Source organism: Coturnix japonica, chromosome 4 (assembly GCF_054131305.1).
Source record: "Coturnix japonica strain WE chromosome 4, WE-NBRP24, whole genome shotgun sequence".
NCBI classification, from domain to species: domain Eukaryota; kingdom Metazoa; phylum Chordata; class Aves; order Galliformes; family Phasianidae; genus Coturnix; species Coturnix japonica.
The window spans coordinates 20,124,009-20,150,586 of NC_140666.1; the positions used below are offsets into that span (position 1 = coordinate 20,124,009).

Sequence of the window (26,578 nt, forward strand, 5' to 3'; positions counted from 1 at the left end):
CACTGAAGTCCAATTGGGGTTTTTGGGCTTTGCCTTTTGCCTTGCAAACAGGCATGTGGGGAAGAGAGAGAACTTTGCCAAAGGGATGATCTGTGGCACAGAATGAGGTTTTCATTGACTCACACCTTTGTTATCTTCATGAGTGCCCCAGGGCTTCATCGAAGTAGGTTTAGAAGGGAGGCCCTGCATACAGCCCCCACAGAAGCAGCGGGGTCAACCCCCCACTTATAGCTGGAGCTACGGGCAACTTTCTGCCCCCAGATGCATGGAACCCTCTGCCACCAATGAACCACGGATGCAGCCTTGGGTCACCCAGGCAAGTGCCCTCTCTCCAGCCCTTGCACAGCCCCAGATGGCAGTGAAGCTCCATGCACCAGAGCCTCACACCAAGAGCTTTGGGGCCAGAGGCGGTGCGGTGCTGCATGCTCCCCTCCTGCGCAGGCTGTGAGGGTGAGGTAATCCTGGGTAATTCCTGACTTCCATGGAAATGCCTGGAGGCCGTGATGATTATCACCGTAATTAGCCTCTCTGATTTTTCTTGGTGTTCTATAAAACATTAATTTCCAGCTGGATCCTCGCCTCCTTTGTGCGCGGCCCCACATCTCCCCGCCGGCAGCGCAGCTCTGGCAGCTCTTCTCAGGGTGCGGGGCCCTGCCCAGGGGCTCTCACAACTCCTGGTAAAGGCAAAGGTGCAATAGAAGCACTCTCAGAACCCACCCTTTCCATCTCTTCACCTGGTTGGTGATGGGGATTGAATGCAGTGCTGTAATGCTGACTGACAAAGTGAAGCCACGCATCAGGCTTGGTGGTATGAGGTGCCCAGAAGACTTCTGGAACCCAGCCCAGGCTGGTGCCCTCATGTTTCAGCCAGCCCAAATGGGGTCAGCTTCCATGTTCCTAATGGTGCACAGAATACCTTTCCTAACGTTTTGATCCCAAATGTGATTAAAGGCCATAGGGAAGAAAAGGAGGAAAGGGATAATGCGGCATGTGGTTTGTCACCGCTGGGTACTGGAAATGGCCCCATGGTCACTCATTGCCTCCTTCCAGCCTTGGTCTTGGTCCCCATGTCGCAGCTCCCAGCTCTGAGAGGGTTCTTTCTGCTGTGTAATGCACTGTGCCTTTGTGCAGCCACACGTACCAGCTGTCATGGCCGTGGGTGGAAGCGAAGAAGCACAGCTAATGGTGGGCACGTGTGGCAGTGGCCGTTCCAGGTGCACTGCACACTGCCGGCACTGCCTTCCCAGCGCCGCTATGCGGGCACCGGGAGCTGTCAGAGTTGTCCCGTGGCTCAGGACAGCCCTGCACCGCAGCCACGATGCTGCAAACCGTTTCTATAGCTGCGCTTCCCAACCAAGGTGCTCCTATGACATATTTCCATCCAACAAACCAACATTTCTTCGGAGCTGCCAATGGCTTTCATCCGCGTTTTGCTCGGCCTCCCACTGCGGTTTCCCCCCCCCTCCCATCAGAGCCGGAGGATGCTCCGAACCCGGCATCTCGCAGATGACGCTGCCGACCAGCTCCCTCCCGTCTTCGTCTTTTTAAACCCCCACTACGCTGAGCGGGGATCTCTCTCTTTGTAGCTCCGCAGTGGGGATGGAGGAAAAAAAAGGAGCACGGAGCGCGCTGCTCCGAGCCCCGGGTGTCGGCAGAGGGCAGTGGAAGATGCTCCGAGCGCAGCGGGGCCGGGAGCCGGGAACGGGGATCCGGGGAGGAGACTGCAGCGGAGGAAGGGCCGAGCGGAGTCGCGCTCGTCGGGCGGCGGGGCCGGGCTGATAACGATCTGACATCGCTCGGCCATTAGTGCACGGCGAGACGGCGGCCCGCGCCTGATGTGCGGGCGGTGTAAATAGCCCCGGCGTGTGGAAAGAGCCTTTAATATACGGATGTGGAGGGTATTATTTTTTTTTAATGGAAGGAGAACCGAGGGCGTTCCAGACGCAGTCCCCGCAGCTCCGCATCCCCCCTCCCCCTCTTTTTACAGACGGGGGCCACAAACGGGAGTGGAAATAAAAGCTCCCGGCGCTGCAGCCCCCACCCACCGAACCCCGAGTCCAGTCGGGCCACGCTCCCAGCTCCTCCCTCACCTGGGCACCCCCCGGCCCCCTGCAGTCCCCCCTCCCCGGGCCGGAGCTCCGCGGGGTTCGGGGTAGGGCCCTACGGGGGCGGTGCCGGTGGGGGCCCGCCCCGGGGCCGCTCCCGCTGCAGGATGCGGCGGCGGAGGGCGATGCGGGGCGGCGGGACCCGGTGTTGAGCCCCGGCAGATCGAGGAGGAGGGCGGCCGGGGAAGCGCCGCCCGCTCCGAGGGGAAAGAGGGTGGTCCGGGAGGAGAGGGGCCCGGGGAGGGTGGGGAAAGCTCCGGGCCGCAGGTAGGGGCCGGGGCCGCGCGATGGAGGAGGAGGAGGATGGAGGCGGCGGAGGGGAGGCGGGGAGTGAGGCTGCGGCAGGAGGGGGCGGGCGGGGGGGGTTAGCGGGCATGTGGGACCGGCTGCGGGGCAGTCGGGCGGCGGGCGGCGGCCGGAGCGCGGCCGCGATGGCGCAGCGCGGGGCGGAGGGCGGCGAGCGGGGGCCGGCGGAGGAGGGCGGGGAGGGAGAGCCCCGGACCGGGGCCGAGAAGGGGCCGAGCGGGGCCGCCGCGCCCTTCCAGCCTCCCGAGGGCGGCTTCGGCTGGGTCGTGGTCTTCGCCGCCGCTTGGTGCAATGGCTCCATCTTCGGCATCCACAACTCCTTCGGGATCATCTACACCATGCTGCAGAACGACCTGGGCGAGGGCGAGAAGGACCCCACGCTGGAGTTTAAAACAGGTACGGGTCCCCTCCGGCCCTCCCCGGCCCCTCCCGGCCCCGCGTGGAGCCGGACCGCTCCCTGTCCCCCCGGCCCCGCGCTTGTCCCTATATTTATCCGCGGCAGTATCATGTGTTGTTCCTAAGCTGCGATGTACTCAATTAAAAGTAATTCATCTGAAAAGCATGCCCGGAGCTTGTCCTGCCCGCTGCCTCTTGGTGCCAGGGGAGCGATGCCCGATCAGCCCGTGGAGTTCAATGTAGTTCTTGTGTGCTTCTTGCTTCCCGCTGTGGGTGTCTGGCTGGCTGTCTGTCCTGGCTCTGGGATTCACAGGCAGCGTGAACATCTGCCCTGCAGCCACGCTGCCTTGAAGCTGCTTTCCTGGGCAGGCATGGGGCCACGGACAGTGCCCACCTGCACATATGGGCAGGAACCGGGGACCCAGCCGTGGAGTCTGTGTTGCATTGACATGGAGAAGGGACATTTCACTGCACAGTGAGGGGACCCCAGCCCTGGGATGGCAGTTAGGGTCCCTGATGTGCCAGAGGTTGAACCTTCATGAGGTCACTTGCATCCTATGAAGGACATCCATGGCCCACCTCACTTGTAGCTGTAGGGTCAAGCGCTTGGCATAGGGTGAAACTCAATGATTTTGTTGTCCCTCTGCATGGCACACAGGACTGGAGGTGGTAGGGAACTCGAAGCCCAGTTTGGGGACCACTGGTGGCTGAGCTGTCCCCAGTCCTAATGGGATGACAGGGGAGATCCCAACCGAAAGGTACCACCTGAGAATGGGGAATTACCCCTGCAATGCTGTCACTGGAGAAACGGTGTCACGGCAGTGTGCAGGGCGCGTGTGGCTGGGGTAATTACAGTGATTGATGGGCCGTGCATGTGTGCGATCCCGGGCAGCTCATCGCCGAGCTGGCTGCTTCCTGCTTGCCATGATCCTATCTGCAGAGCCTAAGGCAGAGCTGGGAAGGTAGAAGCAGTAACAAAAGAAATTGAATAATGCAAGCCTTAGTGGTTTCAAGACTACATGCCCAAGACAGAGTTTGGAGGAGACAGCATCTGTCTCTCACTCCCGAGATGTATTTATCTGTGGCTGTGACCGCACAGAGGCCTCGAAAAAGAAAGGCGTGTGGGTGTGTGAGGTGAGCCGGGCTGGGGAATTACACTGCCTGGGTGACGGATCCGCCTTCCAGCCTGGGCACCCAGCAGAGGGGCTATTGAGAACCACAACACGGGGATGGGTCTCGTATCAGCAGGCTGTGGGTTTTGGGGTGAATGCTGGGGGCTGTGGGATGTGGTGAGGGGCCTTCAATCCTTCCTCCCCTGGTTTCCCTGCTGCTCCCACTCGGGGTTGCATAATTTCCCCGCGGCAGTCGTTTGTGTGCAAACGTAATCGGGAAAATATCGGAGCTCCTTTGTGAGTGTGAATTGATACTGCCTTCCTGAGTCTGTCCACCCTCTGATGTCCTTCTGTCTGTGACCCAGTGTCCGTCCGCTCCCCATGGCTGGTGGTGGCGGCAGCCAAATGCTGGTGTCCCCTTGTCTTGTGCAGATGTGATGGGAACGCACAGTACATCCTGTCCTGACACCTGGCACAGCCCCTGGGCTCCGTACCCTCGTTCCCATCCCCATTCCCGGGGGGTGGGCTCGTGTTGGAGGGGCTCTCAGCCCAGTGCTGATCATGGCCACAGCTGGTCAGGCATCCCTTTAAAAATAGGGTTCTGTTTATGCTGAAGCGGGTACTGGTCTGAGCCAAACAATAGCCGCCCCAGCACACAGCTATAATTATCAAGGTTTATTTCTTGTTTGCATTGGTCGCATTTTCTCGCGTTTGATCTTGAGAAACTCAGGATCCACGGAGTTCAAATTTCGGGTCAGGCTTTGAAAACAAACCCTCTCCCAACAATGCATTGAATGCATACGCTGCTTTGTTTGGAGAAATATACTGCGAGGCGGCAGTCAACAAGCAGCGCTGCACTCGCTGCCGGGACCACCGCTGTCCGCTCGCAGCGTGGGGCCCGGCCGGGACTTCAGCACGGCACACTCTGTGCTTTTGGGTTTGTTTGCTTTCGGGGGGAGGCAGAGATTGGCGGGGGGATCACTGACACTGGGATAAATAAAAAAAAGGCACGTGAGCTCTCAGCCAGAAACAACTCGTCTTGCTCCTGCCGAGGTGCTGAGTGACAGCCGAGTGCGGCTGCTGGATCACATTGATTTTTCCCCCTCATATTCTTTTTTATCTTCTTCTTCCCCCCTCCCCTCTGCTCTGTGTCAATACACTGGGTACAGATTAACTCTCTTTGCTTAATATTTAATATTTCCATTGCTCAAAATGGGAGCCGAGCGCACCCAGAAGAATGACCCCAGGAGCCGCTCTGCTTGGCCGCAGCCCTTCAGGCATATCCATGTGTCTGTTCTCCTCCTCCTGTCCGTCCTCCTCCCCTCTGTCCGTCCATCAGCCTCCTCCGCCCATCCGTGCGTGGGAGCAGGAGGAGCAGCCTTCCCTTCTTGCCCAGCCCTAGTGGGTGAGCTACACAGCCTTCCGTACGTGGGTCTCACTGTGCCAGGTTGATGGCATCTCCATAACTGCCTTTCTGTTTAATCTGAGGGGGGAAATTTCCCCTGGAACACCCATTAGGATGGGTGAGCTTAGCTGGAAAGGGCTGTTTGTAACCCAACACCGTAACGGGGAGGGGAGGCTTGCTGAAGGAGTGACTCTGTTTCTTGACAAAATAAAGCATTTCAGTACAACCGACATGAGAAGAGCCAGAGAGGAGCAGCTAGCGTGGCTCCCTCTGGGGCTGGAGCGTGGGCCCCCTCATGAGGGTAACCCCAGGGAGAGCAAATCACAAGAGGTAATTCTTGGAAACAATCCCAGTGCATTTCAGCAGTGCCCAGAGGTTGGAAGGGAGAGGCAGCCACAGAGCTGTACTGTGCTCAGCCTCCAGCATCCTCCCATGGTACCTGCTTTGAGCTCCCACCTTCCTACCCAAACCTGCAGGATTTGGCATTTTCATTCACTTCTGGCTCCACTGCTTGCCCTGCGCAGCCGGCATGTGTCATGAGCTTCTGTTTTGGTGCCCAGGTCTCCAGATCAAACTGGGTCCCCAGACCTCACCTGCATCCTCCAGCAGCCAGACAAGGGGATGCTTTGGATGCCTTCAAGGATAGAGGCTGCGCAGCTTCTCTGGACAACCTCATTTCCAAAGCGGCACCTCCATGAAACCCGTGTTGTGGGCTCGCTGCCCTCAGGTGCTCCCCACCTGCTCTGCAGCACCTGCACTCACACTGCTCAGCATTTCTGCCCACTGCTCTTTTCTCCTCCTCTTCCTAGAAGGATCGTTCCCATTCCCTGTCCCCAGGGAAGGCAAAGCACCTTTGGCAGTGTGTGCCGGGCTGCTCATTGCCGGCGCCGCAGGAGCTCAGTTCACTCCAGGCTATTTCCTCGCATCCACCCCAAGATAGTTGGGGCGGTTGCAAAAGCCCCATGACGTGCACTCAGCATTGCTGCAACACGCTTTGCATCTGCGAGCGATGGAAATCTCTCCCCCAGCACCTCGCATAACAGGTCCTGCCGGCTGCTGGGCATGGGCTGCGGGCAGAGGTCTGCCCTGCTCCAGCCTCCACTCTTGTTTTGGGATTTGGGGTTTAGTTATCACCTGATGCATGATTTAGGGTGGGAAGCTGGGTGAAGCCCTTCTATCCTCTGTCCCTTTCCAGGGTGTGCCCAGACACCTACAGGTCATGGCCCTATCCTGGATGTTTACTCCAGTGCAGCTCACTTAGGGCAGCAGCCTCCTGCGCACACATGGGACCAGCAGATTGCTGCAGACTGCACTGCACGTGACTGGTCCTGGTGTTTGGGACCTGCTTGGGTTTGCCTAATGCATTGCTGTGGGGAGACTCTGGCATGAACCCCCACCTAAGGTCCAGCGGGGACAAGGCACATGCAGCCCAGCAAGTGGCATCCCCCAAATCCCCTTTCTTAGGCCACCTTGCATCAGGCACTGAAACAAAGCTTTTGTTTCAGGCTCTTGGCCTTAATCCTCACTCCTGTAGCTCCTGCGCACAGATGGGAGGTGAAATCCTGCCTCTCAGGGGATGTTGCGTGAGTGTGTGTGTGTGTTTGTACTTGCCAGTCGTCTCAGGGCGCAGTGGTGCTGGAACCTGGAGAGGAACAACTTGAACACAGCAGCAGCTCCAGTGTACCCTCAGCACCAGGTCCAGCGGAGCAAATTGCCCATGATTAAAGATCAGTACCAATTATATAATGGGCACACATGTGCCGGTGCCCAGACACACTCCCCTCAGGATCTCCCAGCTGGGGAGCACTACACCCTGCAAGCCCTGCCCCAGGGTGACCATTGGCCCTGCAGTGGTGACAGTGGTGTTTGGTGACAGATGGATCTGTGGCACCAGGGACACTGGGCAGAGCACTTTCCTCCCAACCTGATCTACTGGTCAGCAACCCTGCTTATGGCGGGGGTTAGAACTAGATGGACTTTGAGGTCCCTTCCAGTCCAAGCCATTCTATGATTCTATGATGCCCTACCCAGAAAACTCCAAACCCAAAAGCTGCTTTCTGGCCTCTGGCTTGGGGCAGCACGGAGTACCAGGGCAGTGCTCAGTGGCAAAGAGGCAACGTCAAGGCGTTCTTGGTCACAAGCCAGCTATTAATCCGCGTATTTTAGCAAAAACACATTTATTTCTTGAGGTTTGTGCACACAATGGAAGCAGGGAGTGCTGGGGTGGGGGCTGCAGGGGATTAGCTCACTGTAAGCTGGGCACGCCAAGCTCCCGGCCCAGGGAGAGCTTAATTAAAATTGAAGGAGAAGTGTTTCCAAGAAAATAATACGGGGTATTTAAATGGGATATTTTTGTTCTGGGCCCAGAATGTCTCCTTTCCCTCTCGGTGTTAGCTTTAATAAAACAAAATGAGATCTCCAAGAAAAACAAATTGGAGCTCTTTTAAAAGGCGCTGCAGAGATAAAAATCAGTAACACTGTTGCTGGTAACACCTTGGGTTATTAAAACGGAAAGAATGCTAACGATGCGATTTGCATCGGCCTTTCTTGTGGCTGCACCCCGGCGGCACCCGGCTGCCCGGCCAGGAGGTCCACAACCTGCCCATGGTGGGGGCACTCGGCACAGCTGGGGAAAAGGAAGATAGAAAAAGTGAAAAAACAGAGGATTCGAGTTGGACCAAACCTAAAATCTGAATTGGAGTCAAACGTAGAATTGTTAAGGTTGGAAAAGACCGTTAAGATTGTAAAGTCCAGTTGTTGAACTCATCAAGTCCGACTGTTGAGATCATCAAGTCCAACCTTTGCCCAGTGGCCCAACCAGTTCACTGGTATTTGACCTTTCTGGAAGGTCAAAAAGGGCTCTTTTGGAGGTGATGAATGCACGGATGAAAATCCCCAGCTTTGCTTTGCTTTTCCTGGTATGCCAAGATGTCGGGGCTTGGCTCCTCTGCAATAAACACGATTCTGCTGATGCAGCTGGATGTGCTGAGTCCCTCACTAAGCCTGCAGCCTTGGCACCATGCCCTGCCTGCTCATGAACCCTCCTGGCCTTATTATCATAGAATCATAGGATGGTTAGGGTTGGAAGGGGCTTTTAAGATCATGTAGTTTCAACCCCCTGCTATAGGCAGGGATGGCTCCCTCTAGACCAGGTTGTTGAAAGCCCCATCCAGCTTGGCCTTGAACACTTCCAGGGTGAGAGCACCCATAACGTCACTGGGCAACTTGTTTCAGTGTCTCACTCTCCTCATAGTAAAGAATTTCTTCCTAATATCTCATCTAAATCAACCCTCTTCCAGTTTAAAGCCATTTCCCCTCATCTTGTCACTACCTGCCCTTATAAAAAGTCCCTTCCCAGCTTTCCTGTAGGCCCCCTTCAGTTACTGGCAGATCATTAAAAGGTCTTCTCAGAGACTTCTCCTGGCTGCAGAGCCCCAGCTCTCAGCCTGTCTTCACAGGGGAGGTGCTCCAGCCCTCTGATCATCTTCATGGCCCTCCTTTGGACATGCTCTAACAGCTCAATGCCTTTCTTGTGCTTTCTTATGCTGGGGACCCCAGAACCCTTCATTTGGCTTTGAAATACCCAACTTGGTAAAGCAACAACCAAGTTGGCTGTGCAGCAGCACCGGTCAGCACTGCCATCAGATAAGGCAATTACAACTCTATCGCTTAATTGTGGCATGTAATAATAGCAGAATGTTACTGAGATATGGCACTGCCAAAGGATAAATATCAGACACACTGGGTGGTTTGATTGTTCTTTTTGCAAAATAAACTCAGCAGAGTCCAGTGCTTCTGGAGGTGCTGGGGCTTTTTGGGATCCCTGCTCCATTCCTATTGCCCTTGGGCCAAGATGGGCATCATCTGCCATGTTCTCCAGCCCACAGATTTTCTGTTTTCAGACAAATATCTGCCAGGGTACAAGGCACATTTTTTGTCACATTTTTGCATCCCCAGTGATGTGGCGACACAAGTTCAGGAGACACAGCCCATCCCTGGGATCCTCCCTGACATATCCCCATTTCCAGTTCTGTTTGCATTTGGGCTAAATAATATATTTTTGGAGAGGGACTTAATAAAGGGAGAATCACATGAAATTAAGCGTATTGCCAAAGGCTAACAAATCACAGTGGATTTTTTTAAAGTTATTAAACTCTGCCCTGCTCTAGTTCATCAAGCAAACCATAGAGCAAACAGTCTGGAGTGTGGGTACTTCAGGTCCTGGTCTGAACCCTGTGGTTGGCCATTAACCCTCTAGGGCTGAGCCTGAGGCTGGATTTCAGAGCTCTCCGTCCTAGTGGCCATGTCATTGTGTCTGTGCCATTGCAGCCATGCTGTGGAGACTGTTCCATGGTGACTGTGTCTCAGTGGCCATACTGTGGTGGTTGTGCCATGGTGGCTGTGCCATAACATCCATGCCATGGTAGCCTTCCCTGGTGGTTGAGCTGTGGTGGCCATGTCCTGCTGGCCGTGCCACTGTGGACATTGGCCATGACATGGCAACTCCTAGGGCCACATCCATCAGCAATGCGTTGCTCATTCTCCTGCTTTGTCAGAGCATTTGAGTTCAGGAATGTGATGGAGGCTTGAAAAGCAGCCTCCCAATCCCGTGTGTGAGCTGTGGGTTGCTGGCATTTCCCCCATTACTCTGGGCTGGTGACAAGTCAATCTCTCCATGTGCTTTCTTATGAATGAGTAAGTTTTGGCTCAGCCCCAGTGGTCAAACAGGTTGAGCAAGAAGCAGCTGGTATGGGTCTATCACTGTCAATGTAGGCAGAAGGGAGGCTCTCCAGGCTCTGCAAAGCGCCCTTCTGCTCCAACCGGTCCAAGCCCATGTCCTGGTGGAACCAGCAATGGCTTGGGGGGATCCCGAGCACCGATTGGGGCTTGCTTGGTCTTCTCCACTGCCTGTCCTGTGACATCTCCTGACCATCCCACCTCCTTGAAATGCTACAACATGTGGTCAGCTCAGAGCAAGTGCTGGATGTCTTGCAGATGGGGAGACCCATCTTGCTTTGTGCCCATGCACTCATCCATGTCCCATGGCTTCCCTCCTTGTCCCCAGATCCTAAGGGTATTAGCTCTGTGCACATGGATGCACTTCCCTTTCCAAGAGACAGGGCATGAGTGGTTTTCATGCAAGAAACTGAAAACAAGTAGCAGGAAAATGAGCCAAGTGGCTGCTCAGTGACTTGTTACTGCTATCATTCCCATGTCTGGCTCTTACTAGAACAGGGGAATTTGCCCTTTGATCCTTGTGCTGACCCCAAAACTCAGCATTTCCCTGGGCTCAGAAGTAAGATGTGCAGCTTTTAAACCCAATCTGGAGGAGGATCAAGGCACCAGTGCCCCACAGAACCCCTCCTAAACCTGCTCTGTTATTTATTCTGATCGAAAAGCCCTTGATGCGGCAAAATGCTGGTGTTCCGCACGGCTGGAGGCACACAGCTGCCCAGGCACTTGGACTTATCCTGTGTCCCAGTGCCCCCTCAGCCCTGCTCTGTACTGCAGCACTCCTTCAATACCTGTGCATACGTGCGTGCACACGTGGATGCACACAGTCCTATGCTCACACGTGTTCCCACAGCTGGAGAACTTTCAGATGAGAGCAGGTCAGCCAAAAGTAACAGCCCATTGGCAAAGGGGTCTAACCCATTCCTTGCTGAAATAAAAATAAATACATCTCTATATTGCTGTTCTTCAGTTTCCTTCAGCTATCAGATTTGCTTAGTTATGGCATGCTCTGTTTTTCTGAGATATCCAGGTGTTCTCAAATGTGTGCTTTAATGTAAGGGAATTCCAATGAGGGGATTAAGATTGCAGGGAAGTTTTACCCCTCTCCTGGCCCCTGGGTTTGTGGTTTAACAACAACATACAGACTTGGGGATTTTTCTCTATCAATGGGCTGTGAGAGCACTACACAGTGACACTTGCTGGGGACCAGGCAGGAACTCCTGGCACAGGAGGAGGAATCTGCATCCTGGTGGCCACCAGCAGAGCCACGTCTGACCCAGCAGCTCTGGCTCAGGTCCCAGACAGTTCATCCTGAGATTCCTCTACTTTTTAGTCTATTCCTTTTTTTAATTAGCCCTGTGGGATTCCCAGTCGACCAGCATCACCTAATGCCACCCCACACTGGAGCTGGGGACCCGTGTGGTGATGCAGAGCAGTGCAACAGTGCCATCCAAGCCTTTGGCCATCCATGCCTTAGCTCGATGGGAACAAAGCCTGGGCACAAAACAAGCTAATAGCCAACAGGCAAGGGGCCTCCCCATGGAAAGCTCCCACAACAGCTACTCACATTGCCTAGAGTTTTGTATTTACAGCTGTGGCTATAGGCTTTTGTTGGGTGGACTTTGTTGCTGATGGGATATAACTTGGCAGTTGCGATGGAGGAGAGGGGCAAGGGACATTTCTTTATTGATCAGCCAAGGGACATCTAATTATTGATCAGAAGAATATGAAGCTGATGCTATGCAGGGGCTGCTCCTTTCCCATCTCTGCCACATCCCCACCCCATCCCTACCCTCAGATCTCCCAGGGCTTGAAGGCTGTCAAATGCCTGACCAGGGGGTAAAAAGACTTCTGTAAGCCTGTTCCAAACCCAGTGTTTTTCCTCCATTTATTCTCCTCAGCCTCTTTGTATTCCCTTTGAAAACAGAGTGTTTTTCTCAGCACGGCTGGTTTGAGTTTGCCCCTTTGCTGGGATGTTGACAGGCGCCCCTGGGAGCTGTGCTGGGAGGGGCGCGGAGCTGAGACTGAAGGTTTCTTCTCAACGTTAATGGGAAACAGAAGATCGCTCGAGAGAAATCTGGCAGAAAGGGGAGCTTTGCTGTCTCTTCCAGTCTGGAAAAAAGCACCCAGCCTCAGCCCGGCCTCCCGGCAGAAAGCAAAGGATTGCCAAGCACGGCACAAGCAAAGCCTGTGGGAGGGACAGGGAGGGCATACAGATTTCCAGGGGATGAAGCAGGCAGAGACCACCCTGCCTGCAATTTGAGAGAGGTCCCTCCGGAGACCATCCTCTCCATAAGAGCACTGAGGGCTCATAATGCTCTGAGTATCCCTGTGCTGCTTGTGTCCTTTCCAATCCCTGCCTTGGTTTGCCATCCCATCCTTGGTTTGTCATCCCTGCCTTGGTTTGCCATCTCATGCCTCCTGGCAGTGCTGGGCTGCAGGAAGAGGTGAAGCCACGCAGCACATTCCGGGAGCTCCTCCACCCGTCCTTCTACAGGAGGCGGGCACTGGTCCCAGGCTCCCAGCTCCTAGTGTTCAAGGTGGGTACTGGAATGAGGACACATCTTTGGTCAGAGCATGATGGAAGGCTACAATCTCCCAGCTGTTGGGGCCAGGCAAGGGTTGGAGGAGGTTAATCACAGCCAAAGCCCCGTGAAGTTTGGTCAGGTCATGTTTTTTCCAAAGACTTACTATTTCGGACGTGCAGCAGCCAGTGTCTGGGGCCACAGCTGACCTGTGCCATCCAGCCAAAGTTAATCATTGCCAGTGGCTCTGGGATTTGCCTGAACTCAGAAACATGGACCTTTTCCCCAAAAATACATGGTGAGGTGGAAGGGAGCTGGAGGGAAGCCTGTCAAAGAGTGCAGTCTGCTGGGGAGAGCTGAGAATCCTAACCCTAACATGAACCCTGAACCTTACCCTAACCCTAATCCTAACCCTGACTCTGACCTGAATTTTGACCCTAATCCAGACTCTAACCCTAAACCTGACCCTAATCCTAAGACTGACCCTAACCGTAACCCTAATTCTGCCTCTAGACCATGCTTTACCCACTCATGAGGTGCAAAATAAACCCAGAGACTCAGTTTCCTGCAATGTGTTGATTTGGGGAACAACTGAGGGGGTGTCAGAGCCAGGAAGAAAATTATGTATGAAAACAAAGATGAGACAAGCTGGAGGAAGAGGTCCTGGCACTGGGCACCCAAGTGGGTCTGTATTGGCCCTGGCACAGTGCCTGTGTGTGAGCACAGCTGGGCTTGCTGCTGGCATTTTTGGTGCTGGTAAGGTTTTTTTCAGCCATAAAAAGGAACCTTCTTCTCCCCTTGGGTGTGTTTTGAAAAGGGGCTTACGGAACAATGAGGATTAATGAGCAGATAGAAAATGAAATGCAGGGTTTGAGTCTCAAAATGCGTGCGCATTTCAGAGCGAGAGTTTGCGCCAAGATAAACGCTGCCAGGAATCAACATCGCACACATGAAAGGCGAATCACAGATTGGCTCTGCATGCAGGAGGAGGGCATGTGTGTGTTAAAACGGAATCGCCCTGGGTTCAACAGCAGCGCCAGGCAGAAGGGGCCGGGGCTGGGGAGGCATGGGATGATGTCTGATGGCAGCGGTGGGTGAATCATCTCACAGAAATTATAAGCCATGAGGAAATGCAGAGGAGAAAATCCTTCCCAGTCTGCCAGGGCAAATGGTGCTGCCCATCTGCACTGCACATGCTGCCTGCTGCTTCTGAGGGTCTTCACAGGGATAGGAGCATGGTGCTGCTGAGGGGCCAACAGTGATGGTACGGAGTGAGTCTCAGGCTGCATCTTGAGCACATCCAAGGCGCAGACCCTCATGCAAACCCTCTGCACTGCTTCCTGTTAGGCCAAACCACAGTCTGCCTCAATCCCCACTTAGCGTGGCCATGAGACAGTGACCACAGTCACTTACTGGACACAGGACATCGAAGGACCACCAGCACACAGCATTCATGAGACTTTGCCATGAGGCTGAGCAATCCCCTTTATTCCCTGCTTTGAGCTGTTTGTGAGCTGCGCATGGAAGGAGGGAGTGGGGACAAGCTGATGAAGGAGGACTTTGTTCATGAGCTTTGGGTACAGTACCAAGCAGGGCTTGCTGGACCCTTTAATGAGCTGATCTGGCTTTGGGCTGCACGTGATGCACAAGGCTGGCTGTGCCCCCTTGCAGCCAGAGGAGCCTTTGGGGTTGCTTTGCTGCTCACCAGCTTTGCCACTGTCCAACTTCGCTATGCTGCTCCTCATCCCTTCCTCCCACGCCCTGTGCTGGCCTCCCCAGCCCTCGCGGTGTGCCTGCCTTATTGCAGTCTTCTCAGCACGGGGTGTTAGCATGGGGCTGTGTCTCAGGCTCATCTTTGAGCAAGCAAGGGGATGACGCAGAGGCTCTGCGGGGTAGAACAGCTGCTGCGTGTTGGCTGCAGATGCTCGGGGCTGCACTTAGCTGCCTGTGTCAGCAGGGCCACTGGCTTGTTTGGGATCCCAAAAAGGAGCCGGGGAGGCTGGGAAGGTCTTTGATGATCCTCCAAGAAATTTCAAGCATCTGGGAAAGGACATCTCTGCAGCACATCCTCATCCTTGTTCATGTACCCATCCCCATCCCTTGTCCATGTCCCTCCAGCGGCCTCCCCGTCTGAGTGGGAGAAGCCGCGGGAAGTGAGGGAAGACACTTCCTCCAGTGCCGGATCTGAGCTCACCTCCTGGCCCTTGATCCCTCCCGCCTGCGGTATGTGGGTCAGCGGGGAAGCACAGCCGCCAGCGACGTCCCTTCCTCTTGTCTCCCTGGAGAGGCATTTTTAAAGGAACAAATAGGCTTGGCCCAAAGTACCGTGCGGCATGGGTTGTAGTGGTGTTTTTGTGAAAGCTGGAACAATGCACTCAGCACCGGGGGGAATTGGAACCTGCATCTAGGAGCATTATGTTTTGCCATTTGTTTCTCCCTTTGCCATGCCTACCTTGCCCTGCTATAAAATCTCCAAAATAAGGACAGGGAAGGAGGCTGGGGTGGTCTTGCTGGAAAGAAAACCATGCAAACATGGACTAACCCAGGGTCCCTGCAGTGGTCCCAGCGCGTCACAGTCATGGCCTGATGGTGTGTGGTTGGTGGGCAAATGGAGCTGCTCTCTGGTTTCTGCTCCATCTTGAGCCATGAGCAAGCAGTGCTGGGAGCAGAGCTTGTCTTGGTCACGTTGCTGACCACTGCATCATCATTCCCCTTGGGTACCTACATCTACTGCCTTCTCTACCATGCTGAAGGCCTTTGGACCCACCACAAGTCAGCAAGTCTTTATTAAGTCAAAGTGGGAAGGAGCAGCAGCTGAAGCTCTAATCTTTGTATGACAACTCTGCTTGATGGGATGCTCTCCTTGGTCAGCCTCTGCTACAACAGAGGTGGGGGAGAGGGCTGATCATGAGACACCAGCCCCGTGGTTGGCTCTTCCTGCACCCCAATCATGTCCAGAGCCCTTTCAGCTCAAAACAAGGGACAGGTTGCACATCCCCAAGGGGTGGGAGCCCCGCTGAGCCCCACTGTCCACAGAGAGGTGTCCTCCAGACTCACAGTCTCCTCCAGTCCCAACACCCTCTGCAAGCCAGGCTGTTGTTCCCAGTAATTTTAATTCACTGTTGTTACCAAAACCTATTTTTATTCATTGCTTGTGGTGAGCCTTTCCTCTGAGGTAGAGCAATTTGCCATGGGAGTCTGTTTTGTTTAGCGGCTTTAATTGGGTGCTATCTCCTCTCCCAAGCTCAGAGCCAGGGATGCTGAGTGCTTGGTGCTGAGCGCTGGCTGGGGCTCGCTTTGATCTCTGCAGGTGAGTGCACATTTTGGGTGAGAGATTGATCCTGCTTACTTGCGTGTGAATCCCGGAGCAGCTAAGATCCGAATCTGGCCCTTTAAATTTAATACACGCTTTATGCTTTTATTTCCGTGTTTCTTAAAGCAATTTCCAAAAATAACAAACTTCAAACATGATGGGGCCATCTCGCATTTTACTGCCTTGGCTGCAGTAGAAGGAACAGTTCTGGAAGCGCATTATCCACTTTAACGAGCCCTGCCCATCTTGGCCGCCCTCCCACCCCTCTCCCCTGCTGCAGCCTGGCCTTGGCTTTTCTTTTCTTGTGTTTGCTCCTCTGATTTTATTAAGGAATACTTCTGATTAAATTGGCTCCTTGAGAGCCTGCAATTAATTCTGAAGAGTCGGCTCTTCCAGAGCTTCTCTGTGTGGTCCCTGAGAGGCCGAGCTGGGGAGGTTGTTGTGCAGCAGGAATTTTCTCTTAACAGGGACCTGGCTATTTTTTGATGGCCTCATGCTGCTGGAGGACCAGCTGCTGTTGTGTGCTGAGAGAGCTTGCATAGCTCCTGCTGTAGGTACAAGGGAAATAGAAGTCAGAAAGCAGCACAGAGTGTGGCACAGGGCTGCGGGATGCTCCAGGCTGGGTGCTCCAGCCCCTTCTGCTCTGTTGTCTGCCTGTTTTTCTGTCCTGTGCTGCCTGCCCCCATTGCTCCTCCTCAGTGTGGGTAGACAGAGATTTTTTCCTTTCCACATTGCTTTTTCTTGAAAGCCTGCCTTTCCTCCCTTGAGCACACACCAAAACCATTAAAGAGGGAGAAGATTGAGGGTGGAGCTGAAATAATCTGCAAATAATAAAAGCTTCTTAAAGCACACAGGCAGACAGCGGTTTTTCCAGAGGTGAGTTGAGAGGAGTCATGAGTTCCTGGTCCTGACCAGGGGAAGGGATGTCAGCCTGGCACAGCCAGCAGCTCTTTGAAGGCAGAGAGGTCCCCCAATGCCCTCCTCCTTCCAGCTGCCTCCTCTAGCCTCTACCACATCTCTGGTTTTCATTTCTTGTTGACATCCAGTTCCCATCATGCCAACACCATGAGTCACCTGTTTGTGATGTTTATTTAATTGCTGTTCAATTGATGTGCCTTGTTTGCTGTGTTTGGAACAATCTTCTTGCTGGTGGGACTAGGAGGTATGGGAAAACTACACTGATGGAGACTGGAGCCTCCTGGAGGTTGGGAAACCTTGGCTTTGTGGGGAGGGAAGCAGCGCTGTATTCGTGACACCAGATCTGGATAGCCCATACCTGGAGCTGAGATGTGGGACATTTTGACCCTGACAGTGATAGCAGAATCATGGAATCATTAAGGTTGGAAATAACTACTGAGATCATCTAGTCCATCTGTCAACCCATCAAGGTACCCATGGTACACTGGCTGCACATGTGGGGTTAACAAGTGGTGTGATGGGGCTGTTCCTGCCCAGACAGCCCTCAGCACTGGGATTGGTTCTTATTTTGTTCTGTGCCCTGATTTTTCCTAACCCCACTCAATCACAGCCCTGATCTTTCTTCATTCTCTCTCCCTAGCATGGGTTGGCTCCTTGGCCATGGGAATGATTTTCTTCTGCTCTCCCATCGTGAGCATCTTCACTGACCGCATCGGCTGCAGGACCACAGCAGCCTTGGGAGCTGCCATCGCCTTCATCGGGCTCCTCTCCAGCTCCTTCACCAAGTAAGGATTCAAGTTTGGAGCAGATGGGGGTGTTCAGCCTGGATGAGAGTTCTCCTGCCATCACTACAGCCCACATCCCTCTCCAAGCTGCAGTTCTGTCTTTAACAAGCATGAGCTTTACCCAAGCATGGGGCTTGCTGCTCGTTTCCCCAGGCAGGTGCTCTCCAATGTGCGTTTTGATGGCAGTTCTACCCAATGTGATGTGATAGACTTTCCAACCCAGTGCATTTCCATCCCAATGGCAGCAAAAAGAGGTCACCCCCAGTGTCCTTTACTCACAGCTCTTCACATGTTTTCTCAAAGGCGCTGCAGAGACACCCTCTGGAGTGTCATTTGCCTCAGTTCATCTGAATAAAAATTTTGCTGTGGGTTGGGTTCCAGTTCCAATCAATATTGTTTTAATTAGAATGCTGCAAGAAGTGGTTTTTCAAGCAAAAACTTGTTGGTTTCATAGAGGGTGTGCCCAGCTCTGCGCTCCCACCCTGGGATGCCTTGTTGGGAACCCCGGCCCCTTGTATCTGTGGTTGCCTGGGATCTGTCACCATTCAGAGGGGTAGGGCAGCAGGACATCTCCCTGGAAATTGGGGGCTCTGTGGGTCATGGGGCTGGGGATATCTCTGTCATTGGATTGGGCACAATGGGCTGGGTTCATATCAACCCCTCTACATTTTCTGCTCCTGAAGTTCTGCCAACAGGGCTGAGCCAGGACTCTTTCCCTGGGGAGCATCAGTGAGGGGCACTTCCTCTTCTGGGTAGAGCTCGTTATCCTTTGGAGGCTTACTTGTCCTAGAAGAAGGAAAGAAGTAAGACCTTGTCACCCACAGGAGACCTTACCCACAGGGACATTGTTATCTGTGGGAGAGCTCCCTTTCCCAAGAGGATGTGGACTTCTTGGAGACCTCCTCTTCCAAAGAGACTCATTATCCATGGGAGAACCTCATTTTCCATGGCAGACCTTCTTGTCTCAGGGAGATAGTGCTGCTGTTCCTATCAGGGCGCAGCTTGTTGCTTCCTAGTTAGGAGGGTGGCAAATCCTCACTAAGTGGTGAAGCTGGAAGGAGCCCCAGCTTTGTTGCAATCCCACAGGGATGTCTTAGTGCTGATGGAGAGCAGATGGGAACAGAGACATTTGTCTCCCTTTATCCCACATATCAGCTTAGCTGTAGCACCAGGGCTGGTGTAACCCAGCTGAGGTGGTCAGGGCTGGTGATGTGCAGTCAGTAGGCAGCAAGACTGCTCTAACTCCGGGATGGGTTTCTGATGTAGATTTGCCCTGAGGCAGCTGAAAATTGCCTTTCAAGACAGCCATTTGTCTTGGAGCCCCTGGGCACAGCTTTCATGTTCCCTGTCCCACTTGGCTTGCTAAAGAGAAGAGCTTGTCATGGAAGAAATAATGTGCTTGTAAACATTTGCTCAGTTTTGAACTGCTGTGTTAGATCTGGTCTGTTTTTTGTTTGCTCTGTGAGCAGTACTCAGTATTTCTCATGAGCAATTATGAGTATTGGAGAGAGGACCCCACTGGTACAGCATCACTTGCCCAGACCTTTCTATTGCAGTCATTTTCCCATGCAGAATTCTGTGGCAGACTTTTGGAACTGACTGTGTTTCAAAGGGATGAAATAATGCTCCATCTGGAGTGAACACAAGGGTGCTGTGCACTCCTTTACTTCAGCTAAGGAAGGAGCTGGGTTTCATTGGGTAAACCAGACTGGCCTTGGGAAGGAGCTCCTTCCAAAGGCTCTCAGACTTCCCACTGTTCTGTAGGGCAGCCACGTCGCTCCCTGCTTGAGTACAGACACCTCTGTAAGGTACAAATGAGATCTATTAACCATCTAATTGAAGCTCCCAGAGGAGCTTAAAGAAGAAGAACATAATTAAGGAGCCTGGAGCCTGGGCAGAAATGTGATGTTCTCTCCCTAAGTGCCTAATAACTGGGGTTGGTGCCTTCTGCTTTGAAACACTGGGTGCAGAATGTTTTCAATTAGTTGTTTCAGTGGAAAGAAAGAGGGACTAAAAATAACACCCTTTGCCTACCTTAGAAAACTGCTTGCGGTATTTAAAAACCACTCACTCAAGCCTGCTTCCCAAGGCATGCAGGTTGGTGCTGCCTCCTTCTCCTTGCAGAAAGCCCTCTCCAGCCAGTCTTCATTTTCCTGGAGGTTTAACATGCCAGCTGTGAGTTGAGGATAATCCCTGCCTTGGCTGGGGAATAAGCTCCTTGAGGCTGGGCTGTCTATGCAGTATGCTTGCCCTTAGGCTCAACACAAGAGTTTGCAAGGCAGCAGGTGAGGCTGCTTCCTGGCCTCCATGTATTCTGACTACCTCAATGTTTTCCTCCCACTAGGTCTCTGGAAGTTCGTTATTTCACGTATGGCCTCCTCTTTGGCTGTGGCAGCTCCTTTGCCTTTCAGCCCTCGCTGGTTATCCTTGGTCACTATTTCAAGCGTCGCCTTGGCCTGGCCAATGGCATCGTGGCCGGCAGCAGCTGCCTCATCTCTGTGCCGCTGCCCTTCTTCCTGAAGATGGTGGGAAAGGCCATCGGGCTGGCACATACATTCCAAGTGCTCAGTGCCTTAATGCTCATCCAGATCTTCTTGTCGCTGACCTATCGGCCCCTCCTGCCACCCTCCTGTGACTCTCAGCATGATGGGCAGGATAAACTGGGCAGTCGGAGTGTGCGGCAGCAGTGCTGGGCCCAGATGCGCAAGTATTTCAACTTGAGGGTTTTCCGGAGAAAGACTTATCGAATTTGGGCCTTTGGGATTGCTACAGCTGTCCTGGGGTATTTTGTACCATACATGCACCTGGTAAGAACCTTGACTGGGGGTGGAGATGCAAAGGCAAAGGTGGGCAGGAGGAGGGAATCAGAAGGGTCTGAGCCATCAGAAGCTTCAAAACTAAGAACCTGCCCTTTGAATGGGACCAGAGGTGGGAAAAAGCAGTTAGTAATGCTCCCACCTGTTCTCTGCTTTGGGGATGAGCATCAGTGGTGGGCAAGGAGGGGGCTGCTGGGTGTGGGGTGGGTGGAGGTGGTGTGACCATGTAGTGTAAACGTGAGTATTACACAACCACCCCATAATCTGGGAGCTCACTGCTGAGGTGAATTAATTGTGGATTCATGTCCTTTTGTCCTTCCCTCCAACCTAGGTGAAATATGTGGAGAAGGAATTTGGAGAAACCAAAAAGGACTGGATTCTCCCAGTCTGTCTTGGAGGCATGTCTGGGCTGGGGCGCTTGATTTCGGGCCGCATTGGGGACTGCATTCCTGGGCTGAAGAAGATTTACCTGCAGGTAACCATGGTGCCTGCTCTACTCAGTTGCCCTTGGGATGCCCATATACCCTGCCAACAGCTTGTCACTACTTCCAGTGGGGCACTTGGTGGATATTCTGTTCCTGAGCCTTGTAGCTTTGCTTGTGTGACCAGATGACTCTGGCTTTGCTGGTCCTCATCATGCCTGCAAAGCTAAGAAAACACAAAGTCTATGACTTGCTTCTCTTGGTGTTCTGTGCCTGGAGACCTCTCCATTCCTGCCCAGCAGAAATACCCTCAAGTAACCAGAGGGATGGAGCAGAATGGCTTCCTGCTGCCCTTCCCCAACGACATGCCTGCTTTTGTCTCCCCAGGTTGCATCCTTTGTTCTGTTCGGCATCATGTGCATGATGATCCCACAGTGCCGAGGGTTTGAGGCCGTCATCGTCATCTGCCTCTTCCTCGGCCTTTGCGATGGCTGCTTCACCACTATTATGGCCCCCATTGCCTTTGAGCTGGTGGGGCCCATGCAAGCATCCCAGGCCATAGGGTACCTGATGGGGCTGATGGCTGTGCCCATGACTGCGGGCACGCCAATTGCAGGTTGGTGACACTGTGGTGCTGCACCTGGATCACGCTCTTGGGAAGGAGCAGATGCTTATGGCTGCTGTCACTGAGAGTGACATTTTGGCAGACTTTCTGGCTCATTGTGTTGTGTGGGGTTTGCATGCAGTATCTCTGTGCTCTTCTCCATGCCAAGGAAAGTAGGAGACAGTGAAAGGGACCCAAGAACAAAGTGACCATATTAACTGACTGCAGTTGGAATCTGAGCTAATAATTGTCTGGGAATGATTCATTGCCAGAAGGGAATTCCTAGAATTAGGGAAATCTAATGTGGGTTGTACAGAGCATCCTGCATCAGAAGGATTTTCCAGTGCTGATAAATGGCAGCGTGTTGTTTTTGGAGGGTGCTTACTCAGCTTGCATTGGAGGCTGTTTGGTATGTGTCTGATTTTTCTTCTGTCCTGGTTAAATAAGCAGGATAACCACCATTGCACTTCTCTTTCAGGATACTTCAACGATTATTTTCAGAATTACCATGCGGGTTTTTACTTCGCTGGAGTGCCTCCCATCGTTGGCGGCTTGGTGCTCTCCATCGTCCCGCTGGTGCACCAGAGGATGCTGCAGAAGCAGCGCCTGGATTCTGGCAAAGACAAGATGCTGACCCCTGAGGCGGTGGTGAATGGTGAGCTGCTGCCAGGCTGCCCTGCCTCCGAAGCACACATGTGATGTGCCAAGTGCACAGTTGCCACCAGCATCCTCCACAGCCCAAGCACAGGCCCTTTTCTAGCCAGACTGTAATTCTCAATGATTTCAGATGCACTACATTTGTAAAGGACAAGAGATAGTTCTTCTAGTTGAAGGCTTTTAACTAGCAGAAACACTTCTTCTTGGGACAGTTTCAATTTTCAAGCCGCCTTTTTTTTTTCCTCTAACCATTTTTCTAAGGAGAACTCTCATCAGGATTCAAACTTGATTTATCTCCCCAGTTTTCTATATGTCACAACAGGTTTACAGATAATAAATGTGTTTTTAAAGGAGGTCATAGGTGAAGCTTGTTGCCCCTTCCAGATGTCCTGTCCGCTCTGTTGTGCCATGCCCAAGCAGCAGTCTCTTCCATAGGGGAAGCAGCTTCGGAGGAGGAATGGGCATCGGGACCTGCTTTGAGCTGTTTCTCTCCTTTTCCACGGCAGGCACTCATGGGGTTGATGAAAGTATCCTGCAAAATCGGCCTTGAAAACATAGGGGGAGACAGGCAGGTTTCTGGGCACCTCTCACCTCCACATTCAGTGCCTGAAGACTGTGCAACTCTGAGCAGTGAAAACCACAGGTAGGATGGATACAGAGAGTATGGGAGTTAGGAATAGCTTAGGAGAGGGCAAGGACTGAAGGTGGCTTCCATCCTGCCTGCAGAACTGTCATCCATTGGATTTTCCTCCCCATCATCTGCTGTTAGAAACAGGAGCCTTGTATATAGCTCCATATCCCGCATGTCCCTCTGGCCCTTTTGTTTTTTAAGCTGCATTGGCTAGTGCATTGTAAAGTCTTGTGATCTGTGCTTCTGTTCCTTCTGTCCCTGTACAAGCTGGAGAATATACTGGTGTGTTGTGATGTGTCTGTTCCTGTAAGCGAGGTGTCTGTTCCACTTGCCCTTCCTTTGGCTTTTCTGAGTCTGCTTCTGCCTTTCTGCAGGGTGTCAACTACCACAAAATCCTTGTTCTTACCACAGTGCCCAACGAGGCAAGCTCATGAGGGATTTAAATGGTAGAAACATCTCCTTTTGCCTGGCAATAGGAGAGGGGGTGCTGCCTCAAACCCTGATTGTTTCCATGCTGCATAGTGCAGCCCCCAGTGAATGCACCACTGGACTTCATATCCAACTGTGCAGCTGTAAGACCTCTCTCCAGTTTGTAAAGCAAATTACAGCCTAAAGCCCTGAACTTTGCAGATTTCCACGTGCCTTAAGTGCTCTACCTGCTCATAGAAGCCATTGCCCCAGGAGGAGCACATGTTGGGCCATGGGAGCTCAATGCTGCACTGGTGAGGGAGCAGCGCTTCATCATATGGGATTCCTGCCTGACTGAGCATCCCTGAAAGGCTGGTCTTTTTATCTACTTATTATTGGAGCCTCTTATTATTGAAGGCACTTAGCCCAGCACCTTGTCACTCTGCTGAACTTCAGTGGAAGCGGTACAACTCATACCATCCCAGCTCAAAGACTGTCAACAGCCTCCCCAGCCTGCTGTGAACATCTTGGTCCAGTTAAAGTCATGACTTTGATCAGCATGAAGTCAAAACGAGCCATAGGTCAAGGCAGGAAAGGTACAGTCTGCATGCAGAATCGGAAGGGCAAAGTCTGCCATGATGGTAGGAGGCTGTGTGCAATGGGGATGGCTTTGATGTTGGCTGCCAGCTGTTGTGTGTCTAACTTTTCTCTTGAGTGCCCTGGCCCAGTTTACCCTGGCCTCCTCTGGGCAGGAGAGTCAGGACTAGGGAGAAAAACCTGCCTTGTGCTCCTCTGTAATGAAAAACCCCAGCTTCCCCCAGTGAGGCGCACTCGTCGCTTCAGGCAGCCACATGGCCTTATGCAAGCGTGCATCAAGTGCAGGACGTGCCCCGGCAGCGCTGGCTGGGACTGCCTTTCTAAATCTTTAGCTTCAGGGTGTTCCAAAGTGAGTTGCTGTCTTTATTTTTTTTTCCCCCTCTTATTTTCATGGCTGGGTGAAATGCCAGGCTTAACTCCTCTTGCTCTGGCAGGGAATGATGTTCCTGTGGCATCTCATGAGGCTTTGAGCAGATCCTGCTTGGTTCTGGTTGGTCACAGTGGAGCCAGGAGCCCTCCAGCCTTTGCTTCTCACCACTTCCATGGTTTTCTTGAGCATCTGTACCCAGCAGAGGTTTGTTTGGGGGTTACCTTGGATATTTCAGCTTCAGAGTTTTCACACTGGCAGAGTTCACTTGTCCTTGTCCAGCTGGCTGGAGGAAATGGGGCTGCACTGGAAAGCCCCAGAACGCTTGCCAACTCTTTTGGGTTCTTTCTTCCCAAAGCCAGCTGCCCTTTAGCACCATGTACTCAGCAAGGGCTGCTACTGCCCAGCCTGCTCCCTCGTGCAGAGGCATCACCTGTGTGTTTGCTGGCTGGGAGCAGGGATGCACAGTGGACTTTGCTCTAGGGTTATCTCTGTACTTTTGCTAGCTCCCCCTGCACAACCTTCTTTTTTTTTTTTTTTTTTTTTTTTTTAAACATTTCTGTTTATTTTTGTTTTTTATTTTTATTTTTGCAAACATTGCAATACCCTTAGCACTACATCAAGGACTTGCCATGCTCTGGGTGCCCCCGTTCTCACCCACCCACAAGAGCGAAGCCCAGCCCTGGTGCTGTGTTCACTTGGCCCAGTGGACATTTTGGTGACCTGCAGGATATGGGCTTGATGTCTGGGCAAACAGCAACGTGGCTCCTGACTTTGTTTACAGCACCCAACTCAGGGCCTGGGAAACAACTCAGCTCTGAGTGTGGGCTGCAGGTGGGTCCCAGTAGGCCACTCTGAGCCCTGGCAGTGAGCTGCTCTGTCCCACCTTCATCGCCCCTGCAGGGCTCAGACCTCCTCAAGAGAGTCAGTGCAACTCCTGAGTGCCTCTTCCATCCCAAAGTCTCCTTCCATGACATCTGTCCTCAAACTTCTTCCTCACTGACCTTCCAGCTCTGGCTGCCAAGAGCAGCGTGGTTGTGAGGCACACTGTGAGCAGTTAGTGTCTGTTTTGCTAACGAATTAAGCTTTTGTTGTTGTTTTTTGTGTACGTAGTGAGGCATGGCATGTAAGACGATCTGTTTCCCAAAGCAAGTATTTGGGTAGCCAAACATTTGTATTCAAAGGGGAAGATGTCTGAGCTGACACCACATATAAGTGCTAAGGTGGAGGCTTGAGTTCTGGGGTAACTAACAAGACGTTGGGGTCTGTGGCTGAAAGCAGGCGCTTAATTCAGTGTGGAAGACAGGCCCAGAGAAATGCTTTGGGTCATGCTTTGGCTTTAGATGAGTAGTGAAGGCAAAGCTTGGAAGGGTGGAAGAGCTGCACCTTGCAGAACCGGCCTCACAGGAGCTTCTGAGATGTAGGTGAAGAAATTGATAAAACTGAGCTCTTATGTCTTTCCTTTTTCTTTTTATGACATCTGTTCCTTGTATGTGATTTATATCCCCTTCAAATTTTGTATCTTAAAGTATTTGAATGTGTGTTTTAAAAGTATGACACGTCCTTTCAAAATGTGAATTTCTGATCGTTGATATATTTAAAAAAACAACAAAAAAAGGTTAAAAAAACCAAAAAAAAGTAAAACAACAGCTCCCCATCCCCTATCGGCGCATCTTTTGTAATGAATGTTTTATGAATGTTGTTTAAAAAAGGAAAAAAAGCGTAGAATAAAACCAGTTTTAAAAGGAAGGGGGTCGTGGTTTCCTAAAGAAATACATCCCAGCTGGCTGCCCAAAGCTGGGTCTGAGCACCAGGCCAGAAAAGGGTGAGTGTGCATCAGCAAGGTCGCCGTGGCTTGTGGAACTGGAAACAGGGCTTCTAGCAAGGGTTTTATCATAACAATTTGTTTATACTAGCTGCTTTAATTGACATTAGATGAAAGCTGACATAGGCATGAATTTGATATGGCACAGGCTTTTTTCTTTTCTTTTAATGTGCATCTCAACTCTTTTTTCAAGTCGGGGATATTTACTGCAAATAACATTCAAAAAATCCCCAGCAGGAGATAAGAGGCGGTAAAAAGGGATTCAAAGGCTGCAAGGCAGTGGCAGCGAGCTCCTCCGTGGGCCGGTGTGCCATGCAAGGAGCCTCAACGCAAAAAAACCCCTACTCTATCCTGGAGTGATCTTCTGGGGATGGCTGGAAGCTGAGAGGTGCTGGGCTACGTGATAAAAGTCACCTGCATGCAGGCTGCTTGCTGAACACCCCAGAAGCACCAGCCTGTCACTGCCCACCTCCACAAGCCCCATACAAATACACAAATAGATATATATGTATATATACATACATATATATACACACACGTATCCACAGGTGTGTCTGTGTGCCTGCCTGCTGGGATCCGTTTATTCTTATGAAACTGAATGTTTGTATGTGTATTTTATATATTAAATACTAAGCACTATGTCTTGTGTTAG

General features: G+C 52.4%; 1 protein-coding gene across 1 annotated transcript; it reads left to right on the forward strand.

Moving 5' to 3' along the window:
- Positions 1-2,377: 2,377 nt before the first annotated feature.
- Positions 2,378-25,850, forward strand: SLC16A2 (solute carrier family 16 member 2). The gene is made up of 6 exons (XM_015860567.2): positions 2,378-2,807; positions 17,455-17,599; positions 19,944-20,406; positions 20,747-20,890; positions 21,225-21,453; positions 21,920-25,850. Exons 1-6 carry the CDS (start codon positions 2,393-2,395, stop codon positions 22,138-22,140), a joined length of 1,617 nt encoding a protein of 538 aa, XP_015716053.2. The 5' UTR covers positions 2,378-2,392; the 3' UTR covers positions 22,141-25,850.
- The last annotated feature ends 728 nt before the right edge of the window (positions 25,851-26,578 follow it).

Excerpts from the sequence above, each read along its gene's own strand:
- SLC16A2 (XM_015860567.2), top strand. The coding sequence starts at position 2,393 with ATGGAGGAGGAGGAGGATGGAGGCGGCGGAGGGGAGGCGGGGAGTGAG. Across the intron at positions 17,600-19,943 it reads CTCTCCAGCTCCTTCACCAA|GTCTCTGGAAGTTCGTTATT; the intron begins GTAAGGATTCAA and ends TCCTCCCACTAG. Across the intron at positions 20,891-21,224 it reads TGAAGAAGATTTACCTGCAG|GTTGCATCCTTTGTTCTGTT; the intron begins GTAACCATGGTG and ends TTGTCTCCCCAG.